Source organism: Lontra canadensis, unplaced genomic scaffold (assembly GCF_010015895.1).
Source record: "Lontra canadensis isolate GAN:19392208 unplaced genomic scaffold, GSC_riverotter_1.0 scaffold71, whole genome shotgun sequence".
NCBI lineage: Eukaryota > Metazoa > Chordata > Mammalia > Carnivora > Mustelidae > Lontra > Lontra canadensis.
Genome location: NW_022631065.1, coordinates 1,245,451 through 1,260,556, shown reverse-complemented (window position 1 = coordinate 1,260,556; position 15,106 = coordinate 1,245,451). Strand labels below are relative to the sequence as shown.

At 44.7% G+C, this 15,106-nt stretch overlaps 1 protein-coding gene across 1 annotated transcript in view; it reads right to left on the bottom strand.

The window, feature by feature from the left end:
* Window positions 1-15,106, bottom strand: part of POLR1A (RNA polymerase I subunit A) — a 78,532-nt gene that overhangs the window by 41,227 nt on the left and 22,199 nt on the right. Inside the window, exons 12-14 of the mRNA XM_032880642.1 lie at window positions 14,766-14,996; window positions 9,191-9,445; window positions 4,638-4,829 (exon numbers count right to left, since the gene is read on the bottom strand). Coding sequence (XP_032736533.1) covers window positions 4,638-4,829; window positions 9,191-9,445; window positions 14,766-14,996 — 678 coding nt within the window. The remainder of the gene's footprint in view (window positions 1-4,637; window positions 4,830-9,190; window positions 9,446-14,765; window positions 14,997-15,106) is intronic.

Genomic DNA, 15,106 nt, shown 5'->3' with positions numbered 1-15,106 from the left:
CAGTGTTATACAATGGAATACTATACAGCAATGAAAATGAATGAACTCTTGCTATGTGGTACCATGAATGACTTACACAGAGATATGACTGACCATTCCATTTACATACAGTTCAAAAAAAAAAAAAGACAAAATGTAATTATAGTGTTTGAAGTCAGGTTGGGGGCCACCTTTGGGGAGGGGTAAAAATGGACTGGGGTCTGCAGGGGTCTTCTGGGAGTGCTGGTGAGATTCCGCTTTCTGGTCTGGGTGATTTTACAAAGGTGTATTTAATTTGTGAATGTTCACTGAGCTGAACACCTGAGATATACAATAACAGGCAAATCCTTTTCCTTTATATGCTCTTTCAACAAATGCTGAGACCTCAGATTCTTAAACGGAGAGTAAAGCACTCAAGAGGCTGCCTGAAATGCCCTTGAGAAGGAGCCTAAGACTTGATTTTGGGGGGTACAAATAGAGCGCCTAGGCGAAGCTCCTTATCTCCTAATTCAACGTATGGCTTTTCTCTGCAGAATCAGACTGAGCCACCATCAAATTCTTGTGCATGGCAGTCATTCTTTACTTTTACACCTACTTGCAAAGAAGTAACAGCCTGTGGCAACCTCGCAAAAAACACCAAAAAACCTTAACTGTGACACAAGTAAAACCTGGGCCTATTCTCTAATTTTACCTAATTAAATGGTAATAATCTTGGTCCAGAAACACTGTAAGATGAAAATTATTCCTAACATGAACCAAATTATTCCATCATTCTAATCTTTTCCATGCCACACTTTTTCTCACTTATGTGCTTAACATGGTTTTGACAGTGAACACACAGAGAATGCTGTAGTCTATTTTTGTTTTCAACATTAGGTCAGAAAAATTTCCCAGGCCGTTTCACAATACAGTCTTTTAAAACCACTATTTTAAACAGCTACATAATATCTTCACAAACGGATGTTCCACAATTTCCTTAGCGCTAGTGTAAAATATCCAAGTTTTTCTAATTTTCCACCGCCATCAACGATGGTGTAACAGGCTACTTTTTTCAAGTAGCTTTTTCTACATTTCAGACTGTTTCCTTTGGCTGGATTCCCAGATTGAAGGGAATCAACATATTTATGGTTCTAGATATATATTCTTTGCCCACTATTTAGTTCTATTTTGAACACATAGCTTATGTTTAAACAAAATTCTAATAAATTCTGGACAATTACTTAAAACAGAATCATTCACTTCCAAGAGAACTTCAGATGGCTTATAAGATGAAGACAAATAAACAGAAATAATAAAAATAATAGAAATAGAAATAATAAAGCAGACAAATACATATAGCCAACTAAGTCAGGGGCCAGCAAACTATAGCCTACAGGCCTCATCTGGTCTACCACCTGTTTTTGTAAGTAGGTAATTGGATCACAGTCACGCTCATTCATTTATGTTTTGTCTATGGCTGCTTTCATGCTACAACAGCAGAGCTGAGTAGTTGCAACAGAGACTGTATGACCTGCAAAGCCTAAACTATTTATTGTCTGGCTTGTAGAAAAAGCTTACCATTCCTTGAACCAAACAATGCACACTTATAGATCTTAATCTTAAATTGCAAAATTCCCCATCTATTCTGTTAAACTGACTTCCACTTCTGGCCAAGCTAGATCAACAGTAACCCAACAACTCTTTCACCAAAAACAACAGCAAAAGCAGACATGATCATGAAACAATGGTTTTTAAGACAGCGGACACCAGGCAAGGAAGGACAGTGATCAGCAAAGACAGTAGACTTGAACTATTTATTAACTGACATTTTTAGAGCACTTCATTTAACAATAGCCGAGTATACATTATTTTTATGGGTGCACAATATTTACCAAGATACACCATAGTAAACATAATCTCATACACAAACATCAATAAATTTAAAAGAATTCCAGTCACCCAACGTATGTTTTCTTGCCACAATGAAATTAGATTGGAAATCCATAACAAATATATCTGGAAAATCTCTAAGTATGTGGAAACTAAATAATGGATTTTTAATTAACTCATGGTTCAAAAAGAAATCAAAAGGCAAGTATTTGAATGAAAATGAAAATACAACATAATAACTTATGCGATGCTGCTTAAGCAGAATTTAAGGAGAAAACTTATGAAATGCCTATATAAAAAAAAGGGGGGAAAGGTCTCAATAAATGATTTCAGCTTCAATCTAAATGATAAGACAAACAAGGGCAAATCAAACCCAAAGTAAACAGAAGAAAAGAAAAATTAAGATCAAAGTGAAATCAATGAAATAGAAAACAAAAATAAAGTCAATGAAAGCTGGTTCTTTGAAAGCAAAACATAAATCTCTAAGCAAACTGATAAAGAATAAAGAAAAAAGACACAAATCAGGGTGCCTGGTTAGCTCTGTCAGTGGAGCATGTGACTCTTGATCTCAGGGTCATGAGTTTGAGCCCCACATTGGGCATAGAGATTGCTTTAAAAAAAAAAAAAAAGATTTAAATCACCAATATCAGAAATGAGAGAGCCAACCCACCTATAGATTCTGTAGATAGAAGAGTAAAGAAATATTATAACTTTGTACCTATAAATTTAAAAACTTATGAGAAAAATTCATCTAAAACACAAAGTACTGAGGCTCATTCAAAAAGAAACAGATAACCTGAAGAGCCCTATTATATTAAAAAGATAGAAATCTTAGTTAAAAAAACCTTCCTATGAAGAAAAGTTCAGTTCCAGATGGATTCATTGGCTAATTCGACCAAACATTTAAGAAAAAAAAATAATACCAATACTATACAAACTTACAGAAAGTTGAAGAGGAAATATTTCCCAACTCATTCTATGAACCCTGCATTACCCTATACCAAAACCAGGCAAAGATATTACAAGAGAAGAAAACTACAGATCAATATATGCATATCTTAGAGATATTGTGGGGTGAGTTGCAGACCACCACTATAAAGCGACTATGAGGATAAAGTGAGTCAAATGAAATTCTAGTTTCCCAGTGAATACAGAAGTTATGTTTACACTTTACTGTAGTTTACTGTGTGCAAGAGCATTATGTTTAAAAAGCCAATGTAATACCTTAATTAAAAAATACTGCTTCACTCCTATGTGGAATTTAAGAAACAAAAGAGATGAATATAGGGGAAGGTAAGGAAAAATAAGATAAAAACAGAGAAGGAGGTAAACCATAAGAGATTCTTAACTATAGGGTACAAACTGAGGGTTGCGGGAGGGGAGGTGGGTGGGGGGACGGGGTAACTGGGTGATGGGCACTAAGGAGGACACGTGATGTAATTAATGAGCACTGAGTGTCACACGCAACTGATGAACCACTAAATCCTACCTCTGAAACTATTAATACATTATATGTTAACTAAATTGAATTTTTAAAAAATACTTTAGTGCTAAAAATGCTACCCACCATCTGAGCTTTAAGTTGTAATCACTAATTGTAGATCACCATGACGAACAAGATAATGAAATAGTTTGAAATTTTGTGAGAATTACCAAAATGTGACATGGAGACATGAAGTAAGCAAATGCTGCTGGGAAAATGGCACCAATAAATGCAATGAAAAATGAAACAAAGCATACAAAACTGCTTGAATGCCAGGGAGCCACAAACCTTCGAGGAGTAAAAAACACAGTACCTTTGAAGTTCGATAAAGCAACGTGTAACAAAACGAGGTATGCTTGTATCCCTCACAAACACAAGTGCAAAAATATTCTCAACCAAACTTGAGCAAAGTGAATTAAAAAATACACAGAGGGGGTAATATCTCATGACAAGTAAGGGCTGCCCAGAACGCAAGGCTGGGTTAACAACGAAAAACCAGTCATGCCGCAGGTGCGCAGACTTAAAAAACTACTGAGCAGGAAGAGACCTGAGAGATTATCACCCTGAGCCCTTTGTATTCTACTGAAGAAAGGAGGCCCACAAACCAAGATCACCCAGCTGATGAGGAGTTAGGCCTTAAGGCTAAACCTGGAGACCCAGACAACAGTAGAAACACACACACTACTGTATTTCATTATTTGATCGCCACACACACCATTATTTCATTACTTTGACAGGAAGCACAGCATGACCTTTTAGGAGCTAGGAATCCTGCATCCGAATTCCAACTCTGCCTCCTACAGACTTGGGCATGCCGTTGAAGTTCTCTAAGTCCTCAGTACCCTCGTCTACTATAATAATAGTATATATATACTATATGTAGTATATATATACTATATATGTATAGTATATATATATAATAAGCATAATAATGGTCTTCGCAGCACGGGCTGGCTGTGAGGACCACATAACGTAACAGATCTACAGAGCTATGGTAAGGTACTCGGCCCCTCCCAACAAAAAAATTACTACTACTGCCACCAATACCAGCACCTCTTCCCACCGTATCTGCATTATGAGGACATCGAGGACAGACCCTATGCAGTCCACTCTTAGCAGACACTCCCCTGAAACCACCCAGACTCAGGAAGCCCACCAAAGAGAAAGTCATATAGATCATACAGGTATACCTTGGGTTCAGTTTCAGAACATCTGATTTGCTGTTTCTCTACGTCTGGACTCTATTGGGAATGAAATCTTTTACACGAGTGGCCTGTTTCCTTGTTTTTTTCTTTCTCCCAATTACCTGCTTTCCTGTCCACAGTGGAAAGGGCTTCAGGATGGCAGGAGGAAAGAGCTTCACACGCCCCACCTTGTCTGTGAGTCCTCGGTACAGCAGCTCCATGTACTGCTCCCGAGTGAAAAAGCAACCTCGAATGGTCATGTTTGCGCCCGAAACCATGTGATCTTGGATCAGCCCTGCCAATGGTTGGCCATCCTGCAAACCAGAACAGGTAAGAAAGAAGGCAAATGTGAGATTACATTCTAATTCCTAATCATCTGCTTGGAAGCCATGTACCAGCAACAGCGCTCCCCTCCACTCCAGTATTGTCCTGCCCACAGCCTCACTAGGACCAGGGCTTGAGCCTCCCATCCGGAGAGCGAACTGCCTCCCAAAGCACATGACCTGGGCTTCCTGACCAGCTTCCCCCTTTACCATATGCCCACTGTTCTAGATCAAAACAGCTCCAACTCGTCCAGTTCCCCAAGCCTTCTTTCCATAACCCCATCTGGTTCTAGTTACTCCAGTGTTATTTTTGGCATTTTTGCATAAATTTGGCGTCACTACAGTTTGCTATGTGCTTGCTTTTATGTTTTGGTTTTATGCTTTAGTATTTTTCACACATTTCTGGCCTGGTTTTCCTCTAAATCAGTCATCCATTCAGTAAATATTTATTGAGAGAATACTATCTGCCCAGACATTTGGGTTAGCCCTCCAGTCTACTCTAGTGGGCCAAACAGATTATGGTGAGGAAGAACTAGATAGTCAGCAAATGACTAGACAAATACATTATCGCAAAGAATTTTAAATATCTTGGAGGAAAATAACAGATGGGTCATCATATAGATTACAGGTAGGGGGATGGTCAGAAGGATCTTTCAGGGGGCAGTATTAGAACCCTGAGTATTACTGAGGTAAGCGTCAGCTCTCTAAGGGGTAGGGGTTCAACCAGAGGAACCTCAAGAGGGTTGAAAGGCCTTGCTGTGCCTGACTATGGAAGAAAAGAATGTGTCTCTTTACAATGCAGCACACGCTCATGGCGGGGCCTTTAACAAAGGCTGTTATCTACCAGATGCCCAGACAGGGGCTTTAATGTAAGCCCCAGTACGTTCACCTCATTTGGAACTTTTTAGAGACTTTCTGAGCCCCAGTCTCCTGCAGCTTATCTGGAGGTCTGTGTTCATGGCAACGTAAGGCACACTAATGTAAAAATAGCTGTGCCCACTGACATGCTCTAAGCAGCAGTGTTTGCAAACTTTGCAGTGTTTATGGGAACTTGAGAAAAATCTGTGCCTGGGATCTAAAGATTGTTATCATTTGATTACTCGTTAAATACTATCCAATGTTATGGCCAGGTTTCATAACTAAGGCTAAAGGAACTCACAGATGCAGCTGTAGAGAAGTGCCAGGAATTTAACCACAGGTACTAATTCAAAGGATAAAAAGGATGCTTGTCAAATAGCGTACATACTGTGGCAATGCGCTCTACATGAACTCAAAGGCAATTATTACAGACAGGCTGAATAGACAAAGCAAGGTCAGATGGTGCGCACAGGCTCTCTTACGAAGGCTTTGAGTTAAGAACATAAATAAAAAATTATAGTCTGCATCTTGTTCCAAAGACAAGGTCTTGTTTTGCTTGGTTGTGGTGGCGGGCGGGGGGGGTGGTAACCCAAACCAGTTTTACGCATTTGCTTCATCCCACAGTCTTTGGGGGGCAGATATAGATTTTTCTGTTTTCTTCCTTTAAAGAACATAATTACAAGTTATATGATCTATTCAGTGCCTTCCCTTCTCTCCATCCAGATTTTTCCATGACTAGAAAATCACCTTCATGGCTAAATTGCTTTCAATGCAATAATCATGAATCATAGGGAGGAATGCTGATTAAAGCAATTTACTAAAAGCCTACTTATAATTCTGGATTTCCCAAATCCTGCTTAGGATCAGAAAGACCATCTCTCAACCAAAAACCCAGATAATTGTTAGCTATCCTATTCCATCTAATATCACAGCAAAATGACATTACAATTAATGCCTTTGGTCAGGATGCTTTGAGAATTAGAGTATTCTGGGACTTGAATTTTCTGGCTAAGTGGATGGAGCCAGAAGACTCTCAAATCTTGTTAGGGAAAAAAAAACAAAAACAAAAACAAAAACAAAAAACAAAAACAACACTTTCCACAAGGGACTGGCCCTCAAAAAATACAAACAACAACAACAACAACAACAACAAAAAAAAACAGAAGAAAAAACCCACAAAGAAACACATCAATGAAAAGTTTAACTGTTTTCTCAGGAAAGAGAGAACTGGTATCATTCACTTCCTATTTTAAGTAAGAAAATAACATGCAACTCTACTAAACACATAATAAAATAAAATGTACTTTAATCGGGTACTATAGTTAATCAAGGAACAGAACCTGGAAACAGAAGAAATAGATTAATAAACAAGGGGAAATGGAAATAAGGGAAAAAATTACCCCCTCTCTCCCAAAAAATGACTTTTCCTAATTTAACAAAGCCAGTTCCTATTCTCTTAGGACTTTATCACCAAAGTAGTTTAAGACATGCTGCATTTTTATAAACATGAGCAAAAACAGATTCCATGTCTTGGCATTTACACTAAGGATTAAATGAAATTTTTCAAGAATCAAGAGCTCTGTGCCTCTGACTAAAGAAAACTGATGGAAAGTGAAGTGAACACTTGGGTCACCCCTTGGAAGTTTCTTCCCCCCAAGAATGTAATCCATTGATGTAAGCTTATTTATCTGTGTTCTGCCTATCTCTTGACCTAAAATCTGTGGGTAGGCAAACATATGCTGGGGCACATCTGGATTTAAACAGCTTAGCCCTTTGAAGGACACGGTGTAAGCATGAAGTCCTTGTTGGACTTCATTCAATCAAAACGAAGTACAGAACATTAAAGTTCATTGGTCTGAGAACCTCAGAGCACCCCAAATCCCCATCCCAACTCCCCCTGCGTCCAGTGCCACAAGCAAACTATCTGGCGCTTCCTGGTAGTGTCTCCCGTGGGGAAATGAGGCCCTGCCTCAAGTCAGAGAGCCAGTTTGGGCTTGGCATCCACTCACTGCCACGTGGCCTCATCCCCCACCTTGCCTAGTAAGTGAGAGTAATGACCCACGATGTACATGGACTTGGGAATCAAAGGTGCTAGGTTCAAGTTCCTGCCTCATCGCTGGCTGGCAAGTCACTCCCCTGTGTTTCCTCTTCTGAAAATTGTACCTATCTCACCACGTTGTTGGGAGGGCTAAGAGAATGTCTGCAAACAGCTTAGAGCAATGCCTGCTGCTCGGGGAGTGCTCAATGGGTGGTGGCTTTTACTGCAGCCTCAATGACAGCCACAACTCTTATTTGCATGAAAAGGCAAAAAATCAATTTTCAAGTTACTAAAATTATTATTCTAACTTCCAAGGGACCTCAGCGGGCCTTTCATCCCTCCTTCTACTTTAGCCCCTTCACTAATCCAGTCCTGGCTGAAGTGGGCAGAGAAGGGAATGAGAGTTAAACTCAAACAGCAGCTTCCCATGCTCACCTGTGTGGAGAAGTCCCATTTCTTCTGCAGAAGCGGGGCAAGACCCACGGAGGTGGAAAGCAGCAAAGCCCCGAGGAGCTGGGAGCTCCCTGTAACTTTCTCTGCCTTCTCAGCAGGGTCCTGCTGCAAGGTCAGTGCCCTTTCGTCTTCTCCACGTGTAAACATGGACACCAATGGCACCTACTCTAGCGGCTGCGTGATGGTGAAAGGGGAAGCCTCCCAAGTACTTTGCGAGACGAAGTGCTTGGAAAATGGCAGCCATAACTCCATGTTACTATTACTATTGGTTCTTTCACATTCCAGCACAACCCAAGTGAATGACGTATAACTGTGAATCACTGTGATGCAAACGCCTGATAATTTGAAAGGCCCCAGGCCTTAGGATGGGTAGTGAGGAGTAAGTGATGTCTGGAACATCCTCTATTCTATTTCCTGCAGCCTGGCTCTATCCCCACTCCGTTGTTCTCATGAACACTTGATGACTCAGGCCCCTGCCACTTAACAGAATGGGTCAGTTGGCCAGGTAAAGGGGAAAGGAAGCTGAATCCTTCCCACATACCCCACCGGACAGCCATGACCACATGGGTCTGCTTTTAAGGACCAACCTCAGAGAGAGAAGGAAGGCATTCAAAGAGAAGACACTTTTATGGGCTAGAGGGATCTCACTGTGGGCCTTCGTGATTAAGTTGTCTCTTAAAACTCATGCTTGTCAGAACTCAAAGGATCAAAGTCATCTGGAGATCAGGAGGACCATCACTGCTGGGATGCTAATGCTTGCCAGTGGCTAATACATTTCAGAATCCAAACATAAGTCCAGAAGATAAGACCTATTACACAGCTACTGGTTGCTACCCTCTGAGCAGCCAGAGAGCCAAAAGCCTCACCTGGAAGAAGCCAGAACCCTCCATTCTATGGGCCTCTGGCCCTAGAGCTACCCACTGACCCCAGAAGCTGGCAAGAGCCCATACCTGAAGTGGCAAGTTGTGCAATGACCACGAAACGACCTCAAGGTCAGACCTACCTTGGGGACTAGGTACTGCTGATCTGTGCAGGCCAGGACATAGGCCTCAGCCCGGCCCAGTTCACTCTGGGGGAAGTGGGCATTCATCTCGTCTCCATCAAAGTCAGCATTATACGCCTTGCAGTTGGCATAGTGGAGCCGCAGGACTTTCTCTTCTGGCAGGATGCGGGCATGGTGTGCCTGGATAGAGGGTCTGTGCAGGGTGGGCTGTCGGTTCAGCAGGAGGATGTCGCCATTCTTCACATGCCGGCACACCTGCGGGCAGAGCGGAGGAAGGGGGCTGGTCAGTGACAACTTCAGCATCCCAGGACTCACCTCAGCCTGCTGTGCGTGTGACTTCTGTCCATCTCATGTTTTAGTCAACCAAATCAAAGGGGCATTTTTCGTCTGGAATGAGGCCCTAGAAATCTCTGAGAAATAGCTATGAGCCCAGCCTCGCCCTGATCCTGGCTCTGGGCTCAGAGATACAAGCAAGAGAGGAACCTCCAGACCTCTGTCTAGGAGTCTCTGTCTTCTTCTAAGAGACATGGCCTTTCTAGAGTCTTGGATTCTTCTGGCTATTGGTCTTGGGAGACAAATGGACACAGGTGAAGACAGCGCATCTGCACGTTTAACTGTGAAACCCCTAGTCTGAAAAGGCCTGGCAGACCTCTGGGTCTGTGGGCAGACCCACAGTCCTACATGGTACATGATCCTAAATGCAAATCCCACGTTTTAGAACGACCTCACCCAAACTCAAATGGTGGAGCCAGCACGGGAACACAGGGCTCTGACTCCCAGTTCAATGCCTTCTGAAGACACTTTTTTGCACTTAAGACATTAATAAGAAATTTAAATTGCCACAGTCTTTTGGGAAAGCCATCTGACAACAGATTCAAGAACATTTAAAACTCATTTCCTTTTGGCATTTCAGAAGGGAAAAAGTGGCAATGTAAGGTTACACAAACATGTATGATTAGGCAGCAGTGTTTACAGTGGAAAAACCTGGACTAACTCGGGCTGCCCCACGGAAGCAGCAAGAGCATATACACACTATGTACATATACACACCATGGAACGTTATGCGACGATGAAAAAACCTGAGTTAAATCTATACTAGTCCCGAAGTGATGGCAATAATGTATTCCAGTAAAACAACACCACCAACAAAAAATCCAAGTACCATCTAGGGTGACAGGATGAGGCGAATGAAAACCCAACGCAATTCATACTTATTTATATCCATCAGGGAAAAGGCTCCTGGGATCCTTACCCAGCCGTGACCATGGACTCTGTATAGGCAAGAGCACATGGGGAAGTAAGGCACAGAGCACCTACCACCTTTAACCTCCACCCATCTTAACAGTGTTCCTGTGACAATGAGCATGTATTACTTCCACAATTTTTTTTAAAAGAGATATTCAACTATTTTTAAGGAGAGCAAGAATTACTTCACAAGTGCCATGCTCACTGTGGGGGGAGAAATTAGAAAATACGGACAAACTTCGAGAACAGATGGGGCGCCTGGGTGGCTCAGTGGGTTAAAGCCTCTGCCTTTGGCTCAGGTCATGATCCCAGGGGCCTGGGATCAAGCCCCGCTTCTCTGCTTGGGCTCTCTGCTCAGCGGGGAGCCTGCTTCCTCCTCTCTCTGCCTGCCTCTCTGCCTACTTGTGATTTCTGTCTGTCAAATAAATAAATAAAATCTTCAACCCCCCCCCAAACCCAAAACAACTTAGAGAACAGAACAAAAACCACAAGGAATTCTACTCCGTAATGATGGCCACCATTCACACTTTTCCCCCTTACTGATATTGGTACTGATTGATACTGATACTGGTCATGGCCTCCTGACAGGACAGCACTCCCCACAAAGCTGACTTGAGTGGAAGGCTCATTAAGCCTCATTCTGCCCTTCAACTCCCCTTGTATCAACTACCAGGCTTCCTAAATGATGAACATGAATGCTATTTTAAAAAGCGAACACACAAAGGCAGCTGCTGCCCCAATGATTCTGCAGGCCCCCTGAGCAGCCCAGAGCAGTTATGGGGCCTGGTCTGACCCCTCTCGCTCAAGTTCCCCCAAATTACAGCAGGCAACAGGCTGGGAATAACAAATTTTCCAAGTCTCGTCTCTTCTTGTGTTGCCCATATTTATGAAGCTGAACCAGAAAGGCAGCCACAGAGAGAGGCCAGAAGTGAACAAAAATTCTCCCCATCCTATACACAGACACACACCACCCGCCCCCCTTCCCCCCCGCCCCGAGCTGAAAGTTTCCTCCAGGTCAGGGAAGCAGGGAGCAAAACAGTGGAATTCTAAAATGCAGTCCTAAAAGCACTTAGCAATGAGGCAATCTTCCTGCTCCCCAAGGAGTTCAAACCTACCCTTCTCTGCTCCCACATGCATGTTTCCAAGGAGACCCGAACTCCTGTGGACTCCCATGAGGGTCTGCCCAGGGCACGTCACAGAGCCTGAGCTGACTTTCAAGGTCTTATTTCTTTAGCCTCTCCAGGGAGAAACTGCCCAGACCTGTGGCCCAGGCCCAAAACCCCAGGACGGGCCTCGGATTTGAGTCTTGTAAATTCGAGACATCCTCTAGCATAAGCAAACCCCACAGCTGGGAAGGCACGCAGGCCAGTCTGGCAGGCAGCGGCCAATCCAAACAGAAGCCCTGGAGCACGGGGAGCTCCCCTCGCCAACCCAAACCTGAGGCCCTTCCTTTCTCTGCTCTCTAAATAAATACTGCAGTGAAAATTAGCATGCCCCAGTGCCCGGGTCAGAGTTTGCAGAGCCAAAGATCGGCTTCTGGCAAGCTGCTGTGCTGGGAAATGAGACTCAGCCGTCCTGGCCACCTCCTCCTGACTTACAAGGCCCAGAGGAAGGGATAGAGGTTTCACACCTCCCAGGGGAAACGGGTCCTGTCAGTCATCCTTTCCCTTCCTGCCTAATCTGCGGTGTGTCCTTCCAGGGACCCGGCTCTCTCCCTCCTGCTCATGTCCTCCAGCCCTTGGGCCGGTGCCAACCTACAGGCAACACGTTAACCAAAGTCTTTTAAAAATACAAATAAATTAGAAATACACGTGCATGTGATTACATAAGTAAGCACTGTGTGTAATGTTATTAAGATTTTGGAAAATAAAAATAATCATCCTTAGTCCCTAGGTCCTGATGTAAAAACCGCTTTTCCTTCATGAAATCCCTTCCTGTCTTTGCCCCTGGGATTACCAGGTCTAACTTGGCCTTCTGACCTCAGAGCCTCCTGCTCTGATCAGGCTGGATCCATCTGCCCCACGGGGGTGCCCTGAGCACCTCCTACGTATCAGGAGCTGAGCAGAACACCTAGCCTGCACCCTCATGGTGTTTAGCAACTGGAGGGAGGATGAATGGGTGCACGCACTGTGACAACAGAACGCAGTGAGAATAACAAGGTGGGGGGTGCTGGGAAAGGCTGAGGGTGTGGAGGGAACACAATGGGGACCTCATACAAGTTTTGAGAGCGGCAAACTACAGCACACAAGTGGGACACCTGCTTTCGGAAACAGTGTCTTCCGGGCACACGGCCAGGCCCATTCATTTGTGCACTGCCCATGGGGGCTCCAACACGACAAAGGCAGGCTTCATCAGCTGCATCAGAGCCTAAAATATTTACTACCTGGCCCTTCACTGGAGAAGCTCACAGACCCCTACCCTAGAGGATGAGGGCTTCACAGAGACCTGAAGGACTAGCGAGGGTTGGCCAGGGAGATGGGGAGGGCAAAGAGATCCAGATGGGGATACAAATGCATACGTGCTCGGCCCCTATGGGGGCCAGCTAGAGTGTGGGGGGCAAGCTGAGAGGTGAGGCAGGAGGAGAAAGTGGGGACTGTGTGCCCAGGGCTGGAACTTAGGTTGGAAGAGCAGCGACCCAGCCGACCGCATTTGACCTTGCTGCTGCCCAGAACTCTTTTCAGACACTTCCCAGGCACTAAGCCACGCAGGGCAGCGGGCCAACCTTCCCTCTCCTAAGCCCCGGATCTCCACTCACCTCCGACCCTACAGACGTAACTAAGTCCATGTGAAGTTCTCCTTGCATGTGCCTCATCCCCACATCCCAATTACATCAGAAACCCAGGATCATTCTGCTTTTCTTTCAAATGCCCTTAGCTCCAGGCTTCGCTGCCTCATGAGAGCTCCTCATGAGAGGGACCTGGCTCCTCCCGCTGTTCAGATTGCTTTCCTGCGTCACCAGTGACCTTCACTAGGACAACTCAGATGTACCTTCCTGCGGTTTCCTCACTCTTCTCAAACTTCACATTTAACTTCACAAGCATCAAACAAGTGCCCCTTCGAGAGCTAAAGATACCCAGGGACTAATCTTGACCTGGAAGAGCCCCACAACCCTGTGTGGGAAACAGATGCAGATGTCAAATGAGGTGGCCCAGTCCCCCACTCCCTTCTCCCTCAGCTTCCCCGATCCTCCCTGCCTTCCTCCTGCTCCCGCATTTCAGCCCCAACGAGTCCCCCATTTTTCTTTCCATTGTACTTTGTGCTCAGAGTTTAACATTCTGAAAATCCCATTTTCCTAACTCTCTGGCTCTTAAGTCCCACACACCCACCTTTCCCAGGACATGGCCCTAATCCTCTCTGTTCCTCCTCTGAAGCTCCTTCCAGGCTGAGAGAGACTCTGCAGAGCTCGGGCTCATTACGAAAGAAGATCTTGATCTACCACTTGGCGTGCCCAAGTCAAAACGCAAGGAGATGTCGAACAAAGGCGCAGAGGAAACGTGCTGAGGAAAACGCACTCGGTCAGCCCGACACCATGTACTCACCCACCAACCAAACCTAAATAAAAATCCATTTCAACTCAACAACTTCTGCTGCTACTGCCTGGCTAGGGGTCATTTGTTATGCTTCCTCCACTGCCCCCCGTATAAATGGCCATCTTTAACAGGACACAAATGAGCTCACCCACCGATTTCACACCCCTAGCTCATCAATCATGTACTCTTTCCAGTGGAGCCCAGCGAAGCCTTAGGATCCCTTAACACTGTCCCATGGGCAGCCACCAGCAATTGCCAGAAAATGAGGCATCAGATGCAACCTGTGGGTTATCAGTCATCACGGACAGACCACACAGGACACCTCCTTCCTTTAGGGCAGTCCTCCAAGGCTAGCATGTAAAGAAACCCCCCAAAGCGCTTGTTAAAGCCCAGATTCCTGGGCCCCATTCCCAGAGAGTTCTAATCCATTTTGCAGGGGTGGGGAGGAGAGGCTGAATGTGCATTTCTCACAAGCTCTAGGGATGCTACGGCTGATGATCTGAGAACGACCTTTGATTCACCCTGCTTAAAGACAGCAAAGTTGCCTGCTGAGTTATTATTAGAGAGCATTTCTCAAACCTTGGATGGGTACCCAGCACTGTGCTGCATGACATGGAAGAGCCAAGTGAATTTAATCATGGGGTCAAGATCCTGGGAACTCCAGCTCTAGCTGGGGAGGTAAAGCAAGCACGATGAAGCCCCGAAGAAACACCCACACGGAGGGAAAGCTTCATCCGGGGATCAGCACACGTGATCTGCAGTCACAGGAGAGGCCCTCATCAAATCGGCCCACTACTCACAATTTTTGTCCCCTGGGGCTTAGGTGCCCCCGTGGCTGGTGTCAGGAGCTGTTTGGCCACGGCTTCCCGCTGGGTCAGGTCAACGGCACTCAGGGCTGTGCGGCTGCCGTCCTCGTTGATAACCATGGAGGCTCCTGGGTGCACATTGGGGCCATTGATGACGGCTTGCCTCAGTTCCTGAACATTCCAGGGGGTGACTGGCTGAGGGTAGGTCAGTTTTGTGGCAAACACCTGGAAATGGAGTGGATATGAAAATTCAGGGGAGGCAAAGATGATGATACAGATTCAAAATCTGACTCAACAGGCTGTGCGACTTCTTCCCCAAGACACGGAGGTGCTAT